A 24,839-nucleotide genomic window follows, 5' to 3' on the forward strand; every position below is an offset into this window, starting at 1 on the left:
AACGCAGCATTACGACTCGAGGCCTGCCTTCCATCTGTGGAAACGCGGACCTGGCAGAGAACATTTAATTATTGGCTTCGTCTTAATCTGAATCCTCCTGGTCTACTGCCGTTAGTAATGCAAGACCCTCACAAAAGCAAGTGGTTTAAAACTGTGCATCAAAAACTCCTTACATGCGGCCTGCACTCACAGTCCCTACTATCAATGGGCCTCATTAAAGCAAAGAGTCTAATAGGCCAGCGCCTGAAAGACATTGAACGACAAAACAACCTGACTATCTTAAAGAAACTGTGCCCATGGTATACCTACTTTCCTCCTTCTCATTTTGACTCTCCAGCCTCATACTTGTCTAAACTAACCATCCCAAAATACAGACGTGCCTTTACATTGGCTAGATGGGATGTTCTTCCCTCTGCTGTACTCGAAGGGCGTTACCAAAAGACTCCATTTGAAAAACGACTCTGCCCATGTGGAGTTGGTAACACGGAAACAGTGTCCCACGTCCTTCTTTCTTGCCCCCTTTACAAAGACCTAAGGAATGAGATTATTACTCCACTCATTCTCTCCAACCCCGGCCGTTCACCAGACATTACACTGTATTTTCTATTATCTGATACGGATAGTCAGATAACAGAGAAGGTCGCGAGGTACATCGAGAGAGCTGCGAAATTGAGGGCCACCATCTGAGTGACAGACCTGTTTACCCGACGGACCTCCTTTTGCCTGTTCTTTTCTTCCTTTTATCCCCATTCTCACTTTTAACTCTTGTACAGCTGTGGCCTGTTGGCTTTGCTAATAAAGTTTTGATTTTGATTTGATTTTGATTTTGATTTGGTGCTGACCTTGAAAGCCCTAAACGGCCTCGGTCCAGTAGACCTGAAGGAGCGTCTCCACCTCCATTGTTCTGCCCGGACACTGAGGTCCAGCGCCGAGGGCCTTCTGACGGTTCCCTGACTGTGAGAAGCCAAGTTACAGGGAAACAGGCAGAGGGCCTTCTTGGTGGTTGCACCTGCCCTATGAAACACCCTCCCGCCAGATATCAAAGAGAAAAATAACTACCAAACTTTTAGAAGACATCTGAAGGCAGCCCTGTTCAGGGAAGCTTTTAATGTTTAATAGGTTACTGTATTTTAGTGTTTTGTTGGAAGCCGCCCAGAGTGGCTGGGGAAACCCAGCCAGATTGGCAGGGTATAAATAATAAATTATTATTATATAATTCCCGCTGCGCTTTCTCCCACCAGGACCTTCTCAAGCACACGCCCGAAGCCCACCCCGACCACCCCTTCCTGATGGAAGCTCAGAGGAGCATCAAGCAGGTGGCTGAGAGAATCAACAAAGGGATGAGGAGCGCCGAAGAGGTGGAACGGAACGCCCGAATTGTGCAAGAGATTGAGTCGCATATAGAAGGAATGGAGGATGTAAGATTTGCCAAGATGCTTTCTTGAATGTGTGCTGCTTTGGGGTGGGGGTAGGGATACGTCTATGAACACATAGGGCAGGGGGGTTTCTCTGCTGAGGACCACATCACCCAGACGTCATGGGTCAGGTTCCAGTAGTGGGCCAGTCTTATTGCACAAAATCAAACACACATGTGGAAACAGAGTTCTATGTGTTTAATTCTAAGTAACTCCACTCAGATGTCACCTTTTTTCTCCCTTTTTTATCGTTGAGGTTTGTAAGCAAGGCTTTCCCAACACACTTCACCTATCCTAATTGCGCCCCCCACAAATGTCCGGGGGAAAAGGGGACACTCGCGAGAGAACAGGGAGGTTGTTTTGGGTGCTGTGATCTTGCATGATTTCGTGCCAAGATCTTGCCTTGAAAAAGCGTTTTCCCTACCCAAAAAAGGGTGCCGAGGGGGCTGCAATATTGTGCAGTACCCCAAAACACGCATGCAAGCGTGTCCCTGGAAAATGCGCATCATTTGGGTACTGTGATCTCGCACGGATCCATAGCTGTCAACTTTTCCCATGTCTTGCGAGGAATCCTATTCGGAATAAGGGAATTTCCCTTTAAAAAGGGGAAGCGTTGACAGCTATGCACGGATCACATGACTCATGCAGGAGCGCGGGCAGGAAGATGCACACCCTGTTTGGGGGACTCAAGGTGTTGGAGGGAATGCAGTTGTACGAAAAGCACTGGGCAACCCCAGCCTAAGAATGCCAGTAAGGCTGAACAGAAAGCCTTTGTGCTGGTCTCGAGGGTTAACCGTGCGGCGAGGTCCGAGTCTAGTCCGAGGTCGAGGGTGTGGTATGGAGGCTGTCCGTCAAAGCTGAAGCAGGGTCCAAGGCAGGGAGTCGGGTGAGGCCAGGAACTCTGGCAGAAGAGCAGGACAGGGTGCAGGCAGGAACAGGCTACCAACAATGTTGCTCCCGCAACCTGGGACTGGGGCTGGCTGGCTTTTATCTGCCCCGAGGCACAGGGCGGCCCCGATCCTCAGGTGACTCGCCTCTCCTGGCCTGGAGGCGAGCACTCCTCCTGCGGGAACTTAGTTCCCTCCGCCTCTCTGCCCTGAGCCTCTGCAGCTCAGGAGAGGCTGGAGGGTGACCGGACCCAGAGGCAACCTCAGTTTCCTCTGACGGGGCTGAGAGTGGAGCACCTGCAGGCAATGGGTCCTCCCATTGCACAGGTGAGGACCCTTCAGGCTTATGCCCCAGCCCTGGCTCAGCTGGTTCTGGAGGCGGGGAATCCTGTGCAGGCTGGGATTCCTCAGGTTCAGCCTCTGAGTCTGAATCCCAGGCAATCACAGCCTTACTTTAAAGGCTTTAAAAGCTATAAAAGCCTCAAACTTCAAAATGCAATTGCTCCCCCCCCCAAAAAAAAAAATTCCACGTATGCAGTTGCAAAGTTCATTGCATATTTGCAAGGAGCACGAGTCTGCTGCCAAATTTCCCCCTTGGCCTTCCTTCTTGCAGAGGAAGGAGCAGAAATTGTACACTTGGTGCCAAAGCCCTTTTCCCACCCACCTGGTCACAGGGAAGGGACCCTGAGGGCTGGATGAAATTCAGCTGCATCTGGCTTACCTATCCCTGGTGTAAATGAATCTGGAAATGTACATGTTCTCTGTTCTTTCAGATGCTTATTTTTGACTACCCTAGGTTTCCATCATTGTGTCAAGACATTTGGGCTCCTTTCAGCCAGAGTCAGATCCATGTGCAAAGAGAGACGGAGAGTGGAAATTTAATTTTGGTTTCCCGGTCATCACCACCTTGCCCCCTCCCTCTCTCGGTGTTCCCCCTCTAGAGGACAAAAGTCAGTGTCACGCTGGAAAGTGACCAAGAGATGGGAGGAGATGCTAAATTGTTTGTTTGTTTCCTAGCTTTATTTCCTGCCTTTCTAACCAAAGCACTAGAGGTGGTTTACGTTTTGACCTGCAGTCTACAGGACATAATATGAAATGGAAAGGGGATAAAAAAATAAGAGCTTTTATACATTCCCATAATGGCCAGTTGGAATTATCACTGGAGGTGGGGCGGTTTGGGGAGGGGTGGCATCTAGAAGGGGCATGGCTGTCCCACCTTTCCCCGTGCAAAAGTCAGGTCGCCATAATCCCTAAGCCTGATGGAAAAACTGATGTTGGTTAATGCCATTCATAATCTCCCTCGGGAATAATTTTATGGGGACATTTGGCTGGAATAACCACTGCCGACTGCTCTGACTACATGCATGCCGGGGACCTGCAAGCCACAGGGGTGGGGCTTGTTTGGGGGGCTATCTATTTTGTGTCCAGAGCAGCTGTCTACCAGCTCTATCTGGTCAAAATAAAAAAATTCCTTCCAGTAGCACCTTAAAGACCAACTAAGTTAGTTCTTGGTATGAGCTTTCGTGTGCATGCACACTTCTTCAGATACTTTGGTATCTGAAGAAGTGTGCATGCACACGAAAGCTCATACCAAGAACTAACTTAGTTGGTCTTTAAGGTGCTACTGGAGGGAATTTTTTTATTTTGACTATGGCAGACCAACACGGCTACCTATCTGTAACTAGCTCTATCTGGTACGCAGGCTGAGACCCTCCCTGCCCGCAGTCTGTCTCGCCAGAGTGGTGCATGCTCTGGTTATCTCCCTCTTGGACTACTGCAATGCGCTCTACATGGGGCTACCTTTGAAGGTGACTCGGAAACTACAACTAATCCAGAATGCGGCAGCTAGACCGGTGACTGGGAGCGGCCGCCAAGACCACATAACACTGGTCTTGAAAGACCTGCATTGGCTCCCAGTACTTTTCCGAGCACAAGTCAAAGTGTTGGTGCTGACCTTGAAAGCCCTAAACGGCCTCGGCCCAGTAGACCTGAAGGAGCGTCTCCACCCCCATCGTTCAGCCCGGACACAGAGGTCCAGTGCCAAGGGCCTTCTGGCGGTTCGCTCGTTGTGAGAAGCCAAGTTACAGGGAACCAAGCGGAGGGCCTTCTCAGTGGTGGCGCCCGCCCTGTGGAACGCCCTCCCATCAGATGTCAAGGAAATAAACAACTATCTGACTTTTAGAAGACTTCTGAAGGCAGCCCTGTTTAGGGAAGTTTTTAATGTTTGATGTTTTATTGTGTTTTTAATATTCTGTTGGGAGCCACCCAGAGTGGCTGGGGAAACCCAGCCAGATAGGTGGAATATAAATAATAAATAATTATTAATATTACCGTATTTTTCGTCCTATAGGGCGCACCGGCCCATAGGACGCAACTCGTTTTTTGGGGGGGGGATGAATAAAAAAATTCCCCCACCTCCGCGGCTGCTGCCCCAAGCCTGGCGCACAGCCGCCCGAAGCATGGGGAGCAAGCTGCCGCCCCAAGCCTCGCGTGCCCGGCGGGACTTCCCACTGGGCGCGCGAGGCTTGCGGACACTCGCCCAAAGCACGGGGAGCCCTCCGGAGGGCTCCCTGTGTTTCGGGTGGCAGGCTGCTGCCCGCAAGCCTTGTGAGCCCGCGGGAACTCCCGCATGGCTTGCAAGGCTTGCGGATAGCTTCCTGAAGCCTGGAGAGCGAGAGGGGTCGGTGCGCACCGACCCCTCTCGCTCTCCAGGCTTCAGCGAAAGCCTGCATTCGCCCCATAGGACACACAAACATTTCCCCTTCATTTTTGGAGGGGAAAAAGTGCGTCCTATGGGGCGAAAAATACGGTATTTTGCTTCTCCACACTGTCACGATTGAGAAGTCAGTGTTAAGATCCCCCTTGGGCGTTTGGCGACATCCCTAAATCGCTCTGATTCCTTGTGTCTCCCCAGCTTCAGGCCCCGCTGAGGAGATTCTTGCGCCAGGAGATGTTAGTGGAAATGGTAAGAGAACCCTCCGTAATCTGTCTTATTTTGCAAGTCGTAGACAGCTTTTTTAACGAATGTTGCATATTTTTCATTGTTTTGTTTGGGAGGGTCTACACAATGACTGCTGGAAGTGTGAACAACTTTGGTCGGCCCTCACGCATGTTCACTTCATCAAATCTGGCCCTCTTTGAAAAAAGTTTGGACACCACTGATAGATTGTTCTTTCATATGTGGTGGACTTGCAAGAAAGCGAGGGAATTTTGGGAAATGATATATGATGAGATAAAAAAGATGTTTAAAGTGATTATACTTTTAAAAAGGGGGGGGGACTGAAACTTTTCTTCTAGAGATTATAGGTACAGAAGTTCCAAAAAGATGGTTAAGTTATTTATGTATGTAACTACAGCAGCAAGGATCTGTTATGTACAAAAATGCTGAAACAGTTAAATCAGTTAAAATAAGAGAACTCTATGATGATTGCTTTATGGAAGAATGGAAGCCCTTTTTAGAACTATTTAAAGAATTACTAGGGTAGGATGAATTCGTGAGCAGGATTTGAACTAGGAGCAGCAGAAGGAATTAGAGGTTATTGTATTAATGTTATGATATAATAGAGGGAAGATAGGGTGCAGCAAGGGGGAGGAATAAAAGAAAATGGAAAATGGGGTGGGAAGTCGACGAGACAGAAGATAAATCTTATACGTATTGGAATGCTTATGAGAAATCTCTGGAAATTTAATAAGATATATCTAAATCTAAAAAGGTAAAGGTACCCCTGACCAGTTGTGAACGACTCTGGGGTTGCGCACTCATCTTGCTCTATAGGCCTTTGTCCGCAGACAGCTTCCGGATCATGTGGCCAGCATGACTAAGCCACTTCTGGCGAACCAGAGCAGCGCACGGAAGCACCGTTTACCTTCCCACCACAGCGGTACCTATTTATCTACTTGCACTGGTGTTCTTTTGAACTGCTAGGTTGGCAGGAGCAGGGACCGAGCAATGGGAGCTCACCCTGTTGCGGGGATTCGAACCGCCGATCTTCCGATCTGCAAGCCCAAGAGGCTCAGTGGTTTAGACCACAGCGCACTTGCATCCCTATATCTAAATATAAAAACAGAGGTTCTCGGGAAACCGAATTCGTTATCTCGTATCTCAGTCTCCAGCTTGTTCCCCCCACCCTTGTGCTTTTGCAGAATTTAGGCTGTAAATGTAAATATTTCAGCTGCCTTGGGACTCCCCAAGACTTTTGGGGTTTGCTTTTTAGACAGAAGCAACCTCCCTCCTTTCTCCCCCCCCCCACCACACTGCAGAACATTTCCCCCCAGCTCCCGGTGCTGTGAGGGGGAGATAACAATCAAAATTCCCCCAGCCGAGCGTGTGGCACCCTGCGTTGCCATGTCAACCCCGGGAGCTGGGAATCCAAATAAACAGGCCCCCTTCTGCACAAAAGGCCTTGCAGATCCTGTTGGATGGCAGCGTGGCCGCGAAGAGCTAGTCGTGTCTGCCGCCGCCCCAGCCTCGCGACTCACCCAGCCTCCTGTCACTGTATAACTAAATTTGAGGGGGTTGTTGTTGTTGTTTAGTCGTGTCCGCCTCTTCGTGACCCCTGGGCCAGAGCACTCCTGTCTTCCACTACCTCCCGCAGTTTGGTCAAACCCATGCTGGTAGCTTCGAGAACACTGTCCCACCATCTCGTCCTTGTCGTCCCCTTCTCCTTGTGCCCTCCATCTTTCCCAGCATCAGGGTCTTTTCCAGTGAGTCTTCTCTTCTCATGAGGTGGCCAAAGTCTTGGAGTCTCAGCTTCAGGATCTGTCCTTCCAGTGAGCACTCAGGGCTGATTTCCTTCAGAATGGAGAGGTTTGATCTTCTTGCAGTCCATGGGACTCTCCAGAGTCTCCTCCAGCACCATAATTCAAAAGCATCCATTCTTCGGCGATCAGCCTTCTTTAGGGTCCAGCTCTCACTTCCATACATCACTACTGGGAAAACCAGAGCTTTAACTAGACGGACCTTTGTTGGCAAGGTGATGTCTCTGCTTTTTAAGATTTGAGGGGGTTATTCAGCCATTATCTGTAGTGCGAAGGTGGCGTACGGAACACATCCAGTTGGAAAAATGCAAAAAGGAAGGATTGCGTTCCCTCGGCAAGCCAGCCCAAACTGCCTTTTTATTTCGTGAAGCTGCAGTTTGGGGAGAGAGTAGTAAAATCTCTATTAATTCGGGATGAATTAAATTGAAAATGATGGGGATAGCTGCAGTGTTTTAGTGCGCAATATCTTAGCAAGGCCCACGCAGATTTTGGGTGGAATTAAAAGTGCGCGTAGTTTTATTTCTCTGTTCCCTGTGGTGCTTGGGGTTAGGTTTATTATGCAACCGAGTAATGAACTTCCGCTGCCTCTCTGACGGCCGGGAATCAAATATTGTGCAAGTGGGCCGTGTTGGGGTCTCCCCGCTGGGTTTGGGGGTGACAGTTAATTCGGGGCAGAAGGGGAGGCATGTCTTATCTGCCTTGCCCCCCTCACCACATAGCTGCTTTCCTGGTAAGAGTTGCCAGGGGCCATTGTTTTGCTGCCACTTCTCTCCGCGCTGAGCTGCTAATACAGTGGTGCCCCGCAAGATGAATGCCTCGCAAGACGAAAAACTCGCTAGACGAAAGAGTTTTCCGTTTTGGAGGTGCTTCGCAAAACAAATTTCCTATGGGCTTGCTTCGCAAGACGACAATGTCTTGCGAGTTCCTGCTGGGTTTTTCCCCTCCCCCCCCTTTTTCTAAGCCGCTAAGCCACTTATCAGCTGATCCGATTGGCAGATAAGCCGCTAAAAACTGCTAATAGCGCTAATCCGCTAATCCTTCAATGGGCTTGCTTCGCAAGACGAAAAAACCGCTAGACGAAGAGAATCACAGAACGGATTCTTTTCGTCTTGCGAGGCACCACTGTAATAGCAACAACAACACTGGCAAACAATTTTTTTTTTTTCATTTTCTGTTGCATGACATTTTCGTCTACTTGAAGAAGCCATGGTCCTATCTGAAAAATACAAATATTTAGGTTAAAACACTATAAAAATTAAGAAAACTTAAGTTTGCAAAACAGTAATTACCATGTGGTTAGGGTAGATCAATGTATCAGTGTCCACTTATCCACAGTGTAAATATGACATATCGGCAAAAGTCGGAAATTGAAAGATAACTATAGCACGTACATGAAAATTGATTTCAGATTTGAAATCAGCATTTAAAGTACATACAAGAACAGTTGAAAAATCTCATGCAACAGAAAATGGGGGGGGGGGGATTGTTCCCCAGTATACTGTGTATCCCAAGGGAATGCATTTTTTCCCATACCTCCAACTGTAAATAGATATACATGTCATTTTCAATGCTACGCATGTCATGTTCAATGCTATATAAGTCACTTACATTTATACAGTGGTGCCCCGCAAGACGAAATTAATTCGTTCTGCAATTTTTGCCGTCTAGCGAATTTTTCTTCTTGCGAAGCACGGTTTAAACGGTTTAACAAAGTCGCAAGACGTTTTCGTCTTGCGAAGCAAGCCCATAGGGGAATTCGTCTTGCGAGGCAAATTGCGAATGAAAAAACCTTTCGTCTAGCGAGTTTTTTGTCTTGCGAGGCATTCGTATTGCGGGGCACCACTGTACTCATATTGTACTACAGTGGTTATGTGTTTAATAAAATATTGAATTCTTGCATTGTGAAAAACAAAGATTATGGTGAAAAGTGAAAAACATGAATTGTAAAAAAAAACCTAGAGCTTTCAGAACAAAACCAACTTCAGATATGAAATCAGCACGTCAGAATTAGGTTAGAACAACTGCAGGTGTCAATGCAACAAAAAAATTGTTTCCCTGTGTAATAATAGCAGCATACTGCTTTTCAGCCAAAGACCTCAGGCCGGTTTGCAGCGTAAAAATGCAAGATATAAGCACGAAATACACAATAAAAACAAGGGCAAAAGCAAAACACAACCAATCACCCCCTTCCCACAAATGACGATTACCATGATCCCATAGAATATCCAGGAGCAAAGCCAAGGGGTCAGATACAGAATATTCACAAAGAGACCCTTTCCTGCGACGCAAGTAAAATGGTGGCTTTGCCAAGGGAGAAAGTAACGTGGGAGCGTAAGGGAAGTAGAGGCGGTGCCCTGTTTTTTTTGTTTCATTTCATAAAAGTTACATGCCACTTGATTGCTAAAGAAAGAAAAAAACCCGCCTCAAAGCGGTTTACAATGAAATTTAGGGACGCGGGTGGCGCTGTGGTCTAAACCACTGAGCCTCTTGGGCTTGCCGATTAGAAGGTCGATGGTTCGAATCCCCACGACGGGGTGAGCTCCCGTTGCTCTGCCCCAGGTCCTGCCAACCTAGCAGTTCGAAATCATGCCAGTGCAAGTAGATAAATAGGTACCACTGCAGTGGGAAGGTAAATGGTGTTTCCATGTGCTCTGGGCCCGGGACCTCTAAACTATGGTTATTCATGGTCCTTAAAGTCCTCTGCGGGGCATACCAGGAGAGGTAGTCCTGTAAAAACGAGGGCCCTAAGCCACTTAATAAATGCAGGGCTCTTTCGCCCAATGTGGGACTCGAACCCACAACCCTGAGATTATAAGAGTCTCTTGCTCGACCGACTGTCCCAGCCTGACCTCTCCTGTGTCTTGTTGCAGAAGGCCGTGGGCGGGAAGAAGGACCGCTCGCTTTTCCTCTTCACGGACCTGCTCGTCTGCACCACCCTGAAACGCAAGTCCGGGTCCTTGCGGCGAAGCTCCATGAGCCTGTAAGTGACCGACCCCCAAAACCCACCGGAAGTTGCTGTGCGATTGACGGCTCGAGGGACATGTCTGCCATGGACTGGGGGGGGGGGGGAACCAGCTGGGGAACTCCCAAGGGAAGAAGGCTCAGATCCCGGGGATTGGTGGTGGGAGAATGATGAGTGGTCAGAAGGAGAAGACCAGGAAGAGGAAGCGTTGGAAGATGGAGAGGGAACAGGGCTTAGTGAGCGGGGAGATTCTGTGGCAGAGAGGCGGCCAGAATTAGAGGCAGGAGATGAGGAAAACCAAGAGGAGTCTGCTGATGAAGAGTCACGGGTGTCTTTGGGAATGTTCAGGGAGGCAGGAGAGGATATACCGTATTTTTCGCTTCATAGGACACACCAGACCACAGGACGCACCTAGTTTTTAGAGGGGGAAATCAAGGGGAAAAAATATTATTTCTCCCCCCCCCCCCAGCCCCAAAGAGCAAAGAAGCCAAGACAGCGAGCGGCTTTGTTTCAACACCTACCTACCTCTTTCAAAAAAAACCAAACATGATCTGCTTTTTGCCCCTGGGCAATTCGGCTCCAGGGACCACACATTCGCTCCATAAGATGCACAGACATTTCCCCTTACTTTTTAGGTAGAAAAAAGTGTGTCTTATGGAGCGAAAAATACGGTAATTGCAAAGGACTGGCATCTTAGCAGGAGCCAGACTGTTTCTCAGCTCCCACGGGGACCATTTCTGTCCATAAGGCGTGGGCCCAAACCACGCCTGCCTGCCCCACACCTGATGTCAGGGGTGAGTTAGCCAGAGATGTGGCTGCCAGTGAATAACCACTGTGGCATAACCGGGGGGGGGGGGGGGCCTGGTAGCCCCACGGCAGCTGGGATAAATTAATAAATGAGCATGGAGTTCTCCATTGGGAATTCTGTCACACGGTCAGTGCTGAGTTCGAGTCCTGCTTTCAGCAGGGGTTGGCTGTTCTTTGCAGTTCCCCATCGGGAACTTCAGGATCCAGCTCAACAGCTGGGAAAGGCCCCACCTCTAGTATACAATTGCGTACACCTGAAATGCAGCAAAAATAAAAATAATTAAAAAATAGGGTCCATCTCAGCCATAGCTGTCAACTTACAGATTTGAAAATAAGGAACCAGCAGCCTTGAAAATAAGGGATCAGCAGCCAAAATAAGGGATTTTGCTTGGATTATGCACGTCGGGGTTGCCGTCGTCCTGGCGCGAGGAGTTCCATCGGCCCTTCCCCGCCCGAGAGAGAGCGAGGGAGGAAGAGAGACTCTCGCTTGCGAGCCCGGCATGAGGCGGTTGCGGTGCCGCGGTGGCCGCTGAAGCGCCGCCCTTCTGCGTCCCTCCCCATCCCCTCCTCTTCCTCCTCAGACTGCCTCCTCAGCCACCTCCGGCTTCCTCTGGCAGCGCGGCGGAAGTCTCACAAGAGAGGCGCTGCCTGCCCGCCCGCCGCCACCCTTCTCCTCACGACGCGCCCCTGAGGGGAAAAAGGGAGAGGCGGAGACGCGGCAGCTCATGTACGCGCTCTCTCAAGGCAGAGGACCCCGAGCCGCTGCTTCCCTCCCGAGCCGGGCGAGCATGAAACCCAGGAAATTTAAGGGACATCATCAATAAGGGACAGCAGCGGGAAACAGCGTTGGGATAAGGGAGATTCCCGCCACATAAGGGACGGTTGACAGCTATGATCTCAGCCAAGAATGCACAACTGGCAGTCAAGTGCGCCTTATATTGGAGGCTTCTCAGAAATATAGGTTTTGCACGTAAGTTAGAAAATTAACTAGGCCCTGCCCACAAGTTTAGCATCTTGATCAAGGGAAGAAAGAAGACTTAAGATCTAAATGGAAGGTGTTCGTCTCTAAAATAGGCCAACAAGGCCACTTGGTGGTTGCAGTGAGTACTGCTCCCGTTCTTAGTGTTACGTGATTTTTCTTTGCAGTTACACAGCAGCCAGTGTGATCGACACAGCCAGCAAGTACAAATTGCTCTGGAAATTTCCGCTGGAAGACCTGGACATTGTGAAAGGTCTGTTGCTTTCGGTGTTGTTCCCTTTCAGAATGCATAAACATCTCTGCGTCCAGAGGATACCCAAGCGTCGTTCAGAAACAGGAATCTATAAAACACAATGCAGACAATAAAACAGTATTGAAACGTACGAACCTACAGGGATTTAAAGCTGCAGAAATAAAATTAATATGTTTTGCGGGGAGGCTTAAGAGGAAACCTTGAATGTAGCTCAGCAGCATTGGCAGCTGATGGAACATTTTGAAGAGCAGTACCTCGGTTTTCGAACGTCTCTGTTGACAAATGTTTCGGTTTTTGAATGCCGTAAACCTGGAAGTAAATGCTTCAGTTTTTGAACACTTTTCAGACGTAGGACGTGCCATGCATTTCAAAAAGCAGCTTTCCTTATTGAGGCTTCCGTATTGATTTTCGGTTTCTGAACGTCTCAGAACTCGAACGGTCTTCTGGAACGGATTACGTTCGAAAACTGAGGGACGCAGCAGAGTTTTGCGCGAGCTGCAGCTTCTATATCAAGTTGGTGCTGTCCCGTGTGGCTCGTGATCGTCAATTGGGAACGGCAACCACAACCTTTAGAAACACACAGGTTGCTTGCCACCACCTCATGCCCACTTTAAATTAGGGTTCGTCAATTTAAAGTGAAGGGTATCCCTAGCATAACTGATGCAACGAATACAGAAATGTAAGGAGTATTGCCGCTGGATTTTCTAGTGGCCTAACCACTTGCCTCTTAATCGCCGCATTTTTAAACCTCCAAACGGAGCTATATAAAGTCAGTGTTTCGTGTTATGTCAGAACAAGCCATAGATATTGAGAAATGCAACTGGCTTAGATCTCCAGCCTCCTTGCCTGAGACAAACGCAGTGTGATGTGTGATTTCTGTCCATCTCCCAGGGGCTTCTCAGTCGCCCAATCGCGAGAGCATCCAGAAAGCCATCTCCCGCCTGGATGAAGACCTCAGCACCCTTGGCCAAGTTAGCAAGCTTTCAGAGACCCTCAGCTTCCCCCATCAGGTGAGAACCATCGAGGTTGGCGGGGCAAGTACAGGCATTTTGAATAATAATAATAATAATAATAATAATAATAATAATAATAATAATAATTTTTTTATATCCCGCCCTCCCCAGCCAAAGCCGGGCTCAGAGCGGATAACAACAGTAAAAATAGCACAATTTACATAAAATCACAGTCAATTAATTAAAATACATTCTAAAATCAATTGAAAATCAAATTAATGGCAACCATTGGGCTAGAGTTCTATGAGGATTACAGAAGGAGGGGGTCAGACTGTGCCTTGTCCAAAGACCTGGTGGAACAGCTCTGTCTCGCATGCCCTGCGGAAAGATGTCAAGTCCCGCAGGGCCCTAGTCTCTCGTGACAGAGCGTTCTACCAGATTGGGGCCACGACCGAAAAAGCCCTGGCTCTGGTTGAGGCCAGCCTAACCTCCCTGTGGCCCGGGATCTCCAAGATGTTTTTGTTTGAAGACCGTAATATCCTCCGTGGGACATACCAGGAGAGGCAGTCCCGTAGGTACGAGGGTCCTAGGCCATTTTTAGTTCCAATTATCTCTAACAAGACCATCAGAATGGCTTACATTTCTCTCTCTCTCTATATATATATATATATATACACAGTGTATGCATACGTGTGTTATTAAATTTTCTGTTTCATAATTGAAAATATTCATTTAAACAACCTTAAAATATCAATGAGAGCCAGTGTGGTGTAGTGGTTAAGAGCGGTAGTCACGGAATCTGGGGAACCGGGTTCGCGTCTCCACTCCTCCACCTGCAGCTGCTGGGTGACCTTGGGCCAGTCACACTTCTCTGAAGTCTCTCAGCCCCACTCACCTCACAGAGTGTTTGTTGTGGGGGAGGAAGGGAAAGGAGAATGTTAGCCGCTTTGAGACTCCTTAAAGGGAGTGAAAGGCGGGATATCAAATCCAAACTCTTCTTCTTCTTCTTCAATGACGTCTTCTCTTTCCATGGTTCATTTTTCGTATCATATATCCCAGCATATTTTACATAAACTATACCATTCAGTATTCCATTGTTGCTGTTGTCGTTTAGTCGTGTCCGACTCTTCGTGACCCCATGGACCAGAGCACGCCAGGCACTCCTGTCTTCCACTGCCTCCCGCAGTTTTCCAGTATTCCATTATTACATCCATCAAAACTTATTTACACTGTTAAATTTATCTTAATGCTGCCCACGTTTTCAGGTGTACATGATTTCCCCCCCCCCCCATATATTCAAGAAACATTTTTCAATCCTCTCTAAACGTATGTTCTTCTTTTCTTATTCAATATGTTAAGTCTGCAAGCTTCGCATATTCTGTCAACTTAAGTGGCCATTCTTCTTTGGTTGGGACCTCGCTCGTTTTCCATTTGGGGGCTAACAAAATACGGGCCGCAGTAGCAGCATAAACAAATAAAGGTTATTTATGTGTGCCATTTAAAGATTAAAATATACCAACTCTAAAAGTCACAAACCAAAAAGGAATCAGCATTTAAACCTCCACAAATGTGTTCCAGAAAGAAAGAATAAATTAGTAACCTTCTAAAATCAGAAAGATTTTAGTCAGCTCACGCTGAGGAGAGAATTCCACATCTGTGGTGCCTCCACCGAAAAGGCCCTGTCCTTGATGGCTTCCAGTTGGGTCACCTCTAAATGTGGAGCTTGGAAATCAAAGCTCTGATACCAACCCGGTTGATGATGATGATAATTATTATTATTATTATTATTATTATTATTATTATTATTATTATTATTATTATTATTTATACCCCGCCCTCCCCAGCCAAGGCCGGGCTCAGGGCGGCTAACAAGCAATAATAAAAACAAGTTGAATGATTACAGCTTAAAAACAAAATTAAAATACAACATTAAAATAAGGAAACATTAAAATATTAAAATGTAGCCTCATCGCAGGAGGAGAAAGGAAAAGAAAAAAGAAAGAGGGGGAGGGAATCAAATTGGCTCCAAGCCAAAGGCCAGGCGGAACAACTCTGTCTTACAGGCCCTGCGGAAAGAAATCAGATCCTGCAGGGCCCTAGTCTCATGAGACAGAGCGTTCCACCAGACCGGAGCCAGTGTTGAAAAGGCCCTGCTCTGGCTAAGGCTAATCTGACTTCCTTAGGGTCCAGGACCACTAGGGTGTTGCTATTTATGGACCTTGAGGCTCTCCGTGGGGCATACCAAGTGAGGTGGTCCCGTAGGTACGAGGGTCCTAGGCCGTGAAGGGCTTTAAAGGTCAAAACCAGCACCTTGAACCTGACCCTGTACTCCACCGGGAGCCAGTGCAGCTGGAAAAGCACTGGGTGAATATGCTCCCATGGCAGAGACCCCGTGAGGAGCCGCGCTGCAGCATCCTGCACCCGCTGGAGTTTCTGGGACAGCTTCAAGGGCAGCCCCGCGTAGAGCGAATTACAGTAGTCAAGCCTGGAGGTGATTGTCGCATGGATCACTGTGGCCAGGTTGGGGCGGGAAAGGGAAGGGACCGACTGCTAAAGGTTGCCCTTAAAGGCTTGTGGGCTGTTGCGACTGCATAAGATGGACTAGGAACTTGGTGCCGCAGAATTTTATTCCACAGAGTCCATGGTGTTCTCCCAGCTAATGCCAACATTTGTGTTCGCTCGCCCTCAGAGCCTGGACGACGTTATCAAGGACCTGATGGCAGCCATCCACCGCGAATTGGCGGAGAAGCAGTCCCTTTCCTTCGCCCAGTCTTTCCCGCCCAACAAAATGGAACTCACGGCAACGAAGGCGGACGGCACGGAGTCCTACATCTTTGAGTTCCCCAACCCAGATGCACGCCATAGCTTTGAGCAGGCCTTTGAGGACACCAAGAAGAAACTAGGTCCTTGTCTTGAGTGTTTTGGGGTTTTGTTTTTTGATATTGTAGGGTGTTTTTTTACTGCTTTACACTGTTTTAATGTTTTGGGGTTGGGAGCGCTTTGTAAGGCGCCCAGATAATAATAATAATAATAATAATAATAATAATAATAATAATAATAATAATAATAATAATAATTTTTTTGTACCCCGCCCATCTGGCTGGGTTTCCCCAGCCACTCTGGCGGCTTCCACAAATACCAAAAATACACTAATATGTCATACATTAAAAACTTCCCTGAACAGGGCTGCCTTCAGATGTCTTTTGAATGCCAGGTAGTTGTTTATCTCTTTATCTGATGGGAGGGTGTTCTACAGGGCGGGTGCCACTACCAAGAAGGCCCTCTGCCTGGTTCCCTGTAGCTTTGCTTCTCGCAATGAGGGAACCACCAGAAGGCCCTCGGCGCTGGACCTCAGTGTCCGGGCAGAACGATGGGGGTGGAGACGCTCCTTCAGGTATAGTGGACCGAGGACTCTTGTTACGGAGCAGCCACACACGTAATGCAGTTAATAAAGCTCATAATGTTTGGCCTCAGTTTGCAAAGAGCACTTCTCAGACCTACTCAATGGCCTGGCCCTGCACATAGAAAACTAGTGTTTCAGTATGAAGCTAAAGTCTGTCTCCCTGACATGCTATCTTCCTGTGTGTGTGGATTTATATTTTTTGGGGGGGACACCCGGTCACTTGAGTGCAGTCTGAACTCATAGAGCCTCTGTCCAAGTTGTCTTCCTCATCTGCTTCTTTAGGCCCTTAGAAGTAGCTCTGATGAGAGAGGTTGGCCAAAAAATGTGCTGTCATGCTCCTCCCCCAACCAAGAGTTCAACCCAAGACATACTCTGTCTTGCCTCTTCCTCTGTTGGAGGGGCTGATCTGGAGCATAAATAGGTGTGGGGTTTCCCCCCCCCCTAACACTCCCCCTCTCTGTAGGTGCTCCTGCAGCACTGATGAACAAGCTGCAAGGTTTTATCCCCAGTCAAATTGACCGCTTGCTTCCATCGCAGGAACAGCACTGTTTGCAAACTGCTGCTGGCAAATAGCGTGGGCAGCTGAAATGTTTGCGAACATGCTGTGACATCACAGCAGCTCAGCCAGTGGCTGTGGAGCCTTAGAGGCGAGAACTGGGGAACAGTCAGATTTTAGAAGCAGGGTAGATAGATTCAAGACGGCTGTTCATTATCGTGACTCCACGGAGCTGTGGCGGATTACGCCGCAAATTGGACCGCGCTACAGGTTTGTTTTTTTTCCTTTTTGTAACCAGCTTCCTACAAAAACTGCCTGGACCCTGAGTTCCTGAAGGCGATTCCCATCATGAAAACGAGGAGTGGAATGCAGGTGAGTCTGAGCTTTGCAAACCGAATTCACACAGTTCATCTGTTGTTTGTTGCTACCTGTAATGGGAATTGGGGTTGCTTGTGCGTAAACTGCAAACTGCTCCAAGCTAGTCGTATAGCTAAACCTTTCCCTGGTTTGACAGCCCTTACAACGCGACTGTCTTAGTCACTGGCAGAATCCGTGAGTGGGCGTCTCCTAAACTTCCTCCAACATAGAAATTCTTTGACGCCCAGTCTCCTCCTAGATTCTCTGCGCGGAAGCCTTCTGCGCAGCGTGGGCGTGCCAAGCGGAGGTCCTGTGCTCTCTCCGCTGATTTCACTGGAAGAGTCTCGGAGCCTCCCCTCCACAGTACTCTCAGCCTCCCCTTTCTCCCTGGTGTCCCCTGGATTTCCTTCCCCAGCGGAAGCTCTCTCTCTCTCCTTGCTAGTGCCCTCCCCTGCATCACTGGAGCGTCTTACCTCTCCTCTTCCCTCTGATGGCAGTTCCCTGACACTACCGTTTCCATATTATAACTGTCTGAAACTATAGTTCAATTTGCTGATTGTTTAGAAAACACAAACCCTCAGTGTACCTTAAAGGTAAAGGTAAAGGGACCCCTGACCATTATGTCCAGTCGTGACCGACTCTGGGGTTGCAGCAGTCATCTTGCTTTATTGACTGAGGGAGCCAGTGTACAGCTTCCAAATCATGTGGCCAGCATGACTAAGCCGCTTCTGGTGAACCAGAGCAGCGCACGGAAATGCTATTTACCTTCCTGCCACAATGGTACCTATTGATCTACTTGCACTTTGACGTGCTTTCAAACTGCTAGGTTGGCAGGAGCAGGGACCGAGCAACGGGAGCTCACCCCGTCGCGGGGATTCAAACTGCCGACCTTCTGATCGGCAAGTCCTAGGCTCTGTGGCTTAACCCACAGCGCCACCCACGTCCCAGTGCACCTTAGTGCAGCTCATTTAACTCTACTGCACTTTGAATGAAGACCTTTGCCACCGATGAGTCAAAAGCGCCTCTACCTAAAATCTTAAAAATTGGCTTGCTGGAGCTGGTTGTTAAAGACTGAGCAGCGCTTCACTTTCAGGCATTAATGGTCCTCTTTGTAAGCAAAAGCTCTCTTCAAAGCTGTATTTTTGGAGGATATTATTTGGGGAAATTTTCACAGAAAGTGGAGCTTCGTTTGTCCCAGCCAAGGTAAGAGTCATTACCCACCAAGCATTCCCTCTTAAAAACAAAAGGGTCCCTTGAAAAAAATAAATAAATAAAATAGTTCCACCTGCTTACTGCTAAGGAAAGAAACCCCCAGTGCACCCCAGTCCTGATAATTTAATTCTACTGCACCTCCATAAAAGACTCTTGTCACCAATAAATTATTGGTTCTGGAGAATGAATTTTCGGTTGGGCCCATTCCGGTGAGCGCTTTTAGGGCCTGTTTCAAAAGCAACCTGGGTTTTTTGTCCCTTCTCCGGCAGTTCTCCTGCGCCTCGCCCAGCCACAGCAACCCGGAGAACGCCTACGAGGTCTGGGTGTGCAACAGCGACGGTTACGTTGGGCAGGTCTGCCTCCTCAGCGTCAAAAATGAGCCTATCGTCGAGGCCTGCATCGCCGTCTGTTCTGCCAGGATCCTCTGCATCGCCTCTGTGCCGGGCCTCAAGCGAAGCTTCCGGTAAGGAAGTCGCCAGAAAAGGACTTTCTTGTGGGTAGTTTCACTTTTAGAACGTCTGTGGCAGCAAAGAATCTTGTGGCCCCTGGAAAGTGAACACATTTGTTCATGCGTAAGCCAGCCTTTCTCGACCTTGGTTCCAAAGGTGTTGTTAAAACTACAACTCCCATCACCCCTAGCTAGCAGGACCAGTGGTCAGGGATGGTAGGAGGTGTAGTCCAAGAACTTCTGGTTGAGAAGGGCTGGTTTGAAAGCTTTTGGGGAATCCAGAACCCGCTTCTGTCAGATAAACATGTGTGTGCTGGTCCCGAGGGCTAACCGTGCGGCGAGGTCCGAGTCCAGTCCGAGGTCAAGGGTGTGGTATGGAGGCTGTCCATCAAGGCTGAAGCTGGGTCCAAGGCAGGGAGTCAGGTGAGGTCAGGAACTCTGGCAGAAGAGCAGGACAGGGTGCAAGCAGGAACAGGCTACCAACAATGTTGCTCCTGCAACCTGGGACTGGGCTAGCTGGCTTTTATCTGCCCCGAGGCATAGGGCGGCCCCAGTCCACAGGTGACTTGCCTCTCCTGGCCTGGAGGTGAGCACTCCTCCTGCAGGAACATAGTTCCCTCCGCCTCTCTGCCCTGAGCCTCTGCAGCTCAGGAGAGGCTGGAGGGTTACCAGACCCAGAGGCAACCTCAGCTTCCCCTGATGGGGCTGAGAGTGGAGCACCTGCAGGCAATGGGTCCTCCATCACCTCAGGAGCCAGCGCAGACTCAGCTGGTGCCTGCACCTGAGAATCCAGCACAGGTGAGGACCCTTCAGGCTCAGGCCCCAGCCCCGTCTCAGCTGGTTCTGGAGGCGGGGAATCCTGTGTAGGCTGGGATTCCTCAGGTTCAGCCTCCGAGTCCGAATCCCAGGCCATCACAACGTGGCTGGAAGCCAGGGAGATGTGTCCTGCAGGAAACGGCTGAATTAGAATTTATTTATTGTCTGTTTATTGCATTTCTATCCTGCCTTTCCTACAAGGAGATCAAGGCGGCCGGCGTACATCTCCTCCCTGTTTTATCTTTACAGCAATAACAGCAACCTTATGGAGCAGATAGATTAGGTTGAGAAGCAGTGATTGGCCCAAGGTCACCCAATGAACTCCATGGCTGAGCAGGGATTCAAACCCTGCTCTCCCAGGACCTAGTCCAACACAGTGGGGTCAGAACCTGTGCTTTGAATATCTGAAAGATCATGTCCTTTCCTACAGACCCTCTTGGGTGTTAAAATAGGCAGAGGAGTTTCAGTAGTTCTGGCACCTTTGGAAATGTGTTGTGGGGGGAGATGTCCAGGACCCAGGAAATGATCCCTGCGTTTTAGGGGGTTGGACTAGATGACCCCCATGGGTCCCTTCCAACTCTGCAGTTCTAGGATTCTATTAAAGGGCATTTAGTTCTGTGCTTCCTGGTTCCTGAAAGCAGCGAATCCCCAACTTCTGCAGTTCTTGTCCCCTCTTAGGCTTCCATCCTGGCAGCTCATGTTTTGCTGCTCAGTGCAGAGATGCAGCTTCTCTGTTTATCTTTTTCCCATGCCTTTTTGTTCTCTTCACGTCTCCACCCCCATCGTTCAGCCTGGACACTGAGGTCCAGCTCTGAGGGCCTTCTGGCGGTTCGCTCCCTGAGAGAAGTGAGGTTACAGGGAACCAGGCAGAGGGCCTTCTCGGTGGTGGCACCCACCCTGTGGAACGCCCTCCCAGCAGATGTCAAAGAGAACAACAACTACCAGACGTTTAGAAGACATCTGAAGGCAGCCCTGTTTAGGGAAGCTGTTAATGTTTAACAGACCACTGTATTTTATTTCTATTTTTTTTTAAAAAAAATTATTGATTTTCCAGAATTTTTAAACAAACAAACATAAATCTTAACTGTACTTAATCCAATCTTAGTAACATTGTTAGGTGACTTCCTCAAATCCCCCTGGTTGAGTTTCAGTGTATATCATTCTAACAGTTTTTCCAAAACGAAGTTTCTCATAAAATTAACTTAATCACTTAACATCATTCTTTCTTTTCATTTTAACTTTAAACATACTATTCTCTAACATCACATATTTAAATGCTAAGCCTATCTGGTATTTGCAAGTTTTTTTCTAATTAAGTTAGCATGTTTAACTAAATAGTCTTTGAATTTCATCGATTCCTCCTGGTAGTCCTCCTCCTTCTGGTCGCAGACTCTTCGGGTGAGGTCGGCTAGCTCCAAAACTCCATCATCTTCATCTGCCATTCCTCCACTGTTGGGACTTCTTGTGTTTTCCACTTCTTAGTTAACAAAATTCTAGCTGTAGTTGTGGCATACAAAAACAAGCTAACATCTTTCTTGGGCAATTCCAGACCAAGAAGAAAGGCCTCTGGTTTCTTAGTAAATGTATATTTCAGCCAGATGGGCGGGGTATAAATAATAAATTATTATTATATTATTATCTTCCCATCTCACTCTGCACCCAGGGAGCGCCCCGAATCTCTGGCCAGCCCTTCCTCAGAACCGGTTCACACGTCGATGGACGAGTCTGGGCCCCAGCAGTGCTTGCATATCTCCATTTCCGGGTCTTCCCTGGAGCTCTCAGACCCCGTGGACAGCACCAACCGAGAACTGGTCCCCTTCGACAGTGACGACACGGATGATGAGTCCTCACCGAGTCCTTCCGGCACCCTCCAGAGCCAAGCCAGCCACTCCACAATATCTTCCAGCTTCGGAAGTGAGTCGGACCGTTCGCACGGCAACGTTGAGGGCTAGTAACTTGCCCCAAGCCAGCCATGCCCCCTTCCCCAGGTGCCCTTCTGTTGCTGAGCATATTTTTGAACCCCAGCACCTCTCCTTTCCAAACCCAACTCGGCATCTATGCAGAGTGTCGTCCTAAGAAACAATTCCTTTTTAGGAACGTCTCTTCGACTTCCTTGTGCAATCTGGCAGAGTAGAAACATTTAAGCATGTGAATAGATTGCTGTTGGCGTCTTTGTTTCTGAGAAACAGACGTTTTCAGAAGGCTGTAAATGTCCCTGCAATTGTTTTACACGGGAGCTGCTATTGCTTGTTCAGCTCGCAAGTTCAGGAATGGCAATCAGTGTTTCTTTTACATGGAAAATAATACGACATCTTCCAAGCAAAATGAGAGCCTCCCACTAAATGTTAGTTGTTGCTGTTATTATTATTATTTTCCTTTTCTTCTTTCGGAATATGCCGTCAATTCGGTGCAATAGGCTCCTCGGTGCAGCTTGCCGCAAAATAAACAATGGCACCGCGCAGCAACAACAGTACGAGCTCTCTTTAATAAAGCAGCCCTCCCCCAGCTTATGAAGCCTTGCTGGCTGCTGCCAGTCAGAGCAGGAGCTCTGTTTGCCAGCTCCACGATTGGGCTCCCCGGATCCCGGCCCTTGCTTGTCACCCCACCCTAAAAGGCCTTGTTCCCAGAGCCTCGTTCTGCCCTCTATTGACAGGAACCTGTTGGTGGTGGCTCCCCAAACAGCCCTCGCCTTCAGTGGGCTCAGCAGGGTCTTTCATGGCAGCAGAGCTGAGTGGAGGAAGACCCCCACCCAATTCCGACCTCCTCCAGGAGTGTGGACGGAGGGTTTTAGGGTTGCCCCCTAAAACACACTATCTGTGGGCTTCTGCGGGAGGTGGGAGAATTCCCCCATCTCCTAGAAAAGCCAGTAGAAGCCGTGTAGCCCCTTTAAAAAGCACACGGCTTCTGCGGGAGGTGGGGAATACTCCCAGAGCTTGTCGGGGCTGGTGGGTGAAGCCCGGGCTTTCCCCGCCAGCCCCGATAAGCTCCTGAGCAGCTCTGGGGTAGCCCGCGAAGCCTCCGCAGGGCAGCAGCGAGCCTTCATCCCACTGCCCTGGGGAAGTGCTCTTGGGGGCTTTTCCCCGAGGAGGGAGAAGGGCAGCTGTCAGGGAACTGACATCAGAGCAACGGGAGAAGGAGAGGCTCTCTGATTCTGCAGGGGAAGGTACCAGCACAAGGGGGAGACGTAGCTTGATAGAGGGGGAAGGAAATCAGTGTAACACCAAGGATCCAGGAGAGCAAATGGCAGAGGAGGTGGAAGGGCTCCGGGATTCTTCCTTGGAAGTCAGTGAGGAGAGCACTGGTCCTCCACTACCCACGCCCACCCTGCGCAGGAGACTTCCGCGCAATGAGAGGCGGAGACGATTGGGTGTCAAGCAGCTTTTATGCTGGCAAAGGTTTAAGAAACGCCCACAGACAGATTCTGCTAGCGACTGAGGCAGCCACGCTAAGATGGGCTGTGCAGTCAAGACGGTTTAACCTATGCAACCAAGCTTCCAAACGGGAAGGTTTACGCACGAGTAACTCCCAACCCTTACAGCAGCCCATCACTGACTGGCTGCCCTTCTCCCTCCTCGGGGAAAAGCCCCCAAGAGCCGCACACACATTCCATGTGGACTGTGAAAGGGAGCGCTGAGCAGAGCCTAAATAATATTTTTTTTCTTGAATCCCCCCCCCCTAAAAACTAGCTGCGCCCTATAGTCCGGTGCGCCCTATGGCGCGAAAAATAGGGTATAAAAGTCATAGCAGAAATTGGTAATTGACAGGTGATGCATAGGGAAAAGCGATGAGATTTTGAAATGCAAATTAGAAATGTTGTTATACTGGGAGCGGCAAAGGAGGGAAGAAAATAGAGGGGTCACCTGGGGCTTGGGAAGTCAGTTTTTAAATTTGTATTAATTTGGAACACAATTTGTTAAGAATTGTGGAAAAGCAATAAAAAATAATTGGTAAAGAAAGAGAGAAATTCCTCCAACATAGCTCCAGCTTAACTAAATAGAGTGGTACCTCAGGTTAAGTACTTAATTCGTTCCGGAGGTCTGTTCTTAACCTGAAACTGTTCTTAACCTGAAGCACCACTTTAGCTAATGGGACCTCCTGCTGCCGCTGCGCCGCCAGAGCCCGATTTCTGTTCTCATCCTGAAGCAAAGTTCTTAACCTGAAGCACTATATCTGGGTTAGCGGAGTCTATAACCTGAAGCGTATGTAACCTGAGGTACCACTGTACTAACAGTCTAGATTAGATGTGCATTTGGTAGCAAAGCTGACAAATAAATTGGGTTTAGAACTGAAAATGAACTGTTATGTTTCAATGACCAAGCCAGGGGCCTTCCTTGACTTTGAAGGTTCCTTGCTAGTTCCCTTCGCCTCTCGTTTGCCAGATGAGGAGATCCCGAGCTCTAAAGACGCAACGGCCGAGACAACCAGCTCGGAAGAGGAGCAAGACCCTGCCGGCTTCCTTCCCATTGCCACCACTTTCGCCCAGAACAGCGACAGCCCCATGGACGGCCGGGCATTGAGGCGGTCAAGTCGAGGGTCATTCACCAGAGGCAGCCTGGAGGACCTGTTGAGCATCGACCCAGAGGCCTATCAGAGTTCCATGTGGCTGGGGACAGAGGATGGCTGGTAGGCAGACTGCGCCTTGAAATTATTTAGACTTTTTCTTTCTCCCTATTTTGTTGTTGTTTAGTCATGTCCGACTCTTGTGACCCCATGGACCAGAGCATGCCAGGCACTCCTGTCTTCCACTGCCTCCCGCAGTTTGTTCAAACTCATGCTGGGAGCTTCAAGAACACTGTCCCACCATCTCGTCCTCTGTCGTCCCCTTCTCCTTGTGCCCTCCATCTTTCCCAACATCAGGGTCTTTTCCAGGGAGTCTTCTCTTCTCATGCGGTGGCCAAAGTCTTGGAGCCTCAGCTTCAGGATCTGTCCTTCCAGGGAGCACTCAGGGCTGATTTCCTTCAGAATGGAGAGGTTTGATCTTCTTGCAGTCCATGGGACTCTCAAGAGTCTCCTCCCGCACCATAATTCAAAAGCGTCAATTCTTCGGCGATCAGCCTTCTTTTTGGTCCAGCTCTCACTTCCATACATCACTA

The 24,839-nt window shown here is 48.8% G+C and overlaps 1 protein-coding gene and 1 long non-coding RNA gene across 4 annotated transcripts in view; both read left to right on the top strand.

Annotated features, from left to right (window-relative positions):
- The window catches only part of LOC310705462, a 295,970-nt gene that overhangs the window by 246,656 nt on the left and 24,475 nt on the right, over positions 1-24,839 (top strand). The gene's annotated exons all lie outside the window — the stretch shown is intronic.
- Positions 1-24,839, top strand: part of ARHGEF17 (Rho guanine nucleotide exchange factor 17) — a 198,674-nt gene that overhangs the window by 149,360 nt on the left and 24,475 nt on the right. For all 3 annotated transcript variants that reach the window (XR_014525147.1, XR_014525148.1, XM_083499151.1), the window contains exons 6-15: positions 1,242-1,418; positions 5,217-5,267; positions 9,931-10,040; positions 11,976-12,061; positions 12,953-13,071; positions 15,704-15,917; positions 17,212-17,285; positions 18,752-18,945; positions 21,410-21,660; positions 24,126-24,369. Coding sequence is in view for 1 of the 3 variants with exons in the window: in XM_083499151.1 (XP_083355277.1) it covers positions 1,242-1,418; positions 5,217-5,267; positions 9,931-10,040; positions 11,976-12,061; positions 12,953-13,071; positions 15,704-15,917; positions 17,212-17,285; positions 18,752-18,945; positions 21,410-21,660; positions 24,126-24,369 (1,520 nt within the window). In the remaining 2 variants the exon portion in view is untranslated. The remainder of the gene's footprint in view (positions 1-1,241; positions 1,419-5,216; positions 5,268-9,930; positions 10,041-11,975; positions 12,062-12,952; positions 13,072-15,703; positions 15,918-17,211; positions 17,286-18,751; positions 18,946-21,409; positions 21,661-24,125; positions 24,370-24,839) is intronic.

Source organism: Podarcis liolepis (genome assembly GCF_965112155.1).
Source record: "Podarcis liolepis genome assembly, chromosome: 4".
Lineage (NCBI taxonomy): Eukaryota > Metazoa > Chordata > Lepidosauria > Squamata > Lacertidae > Podarcis > Podarcis liolepis.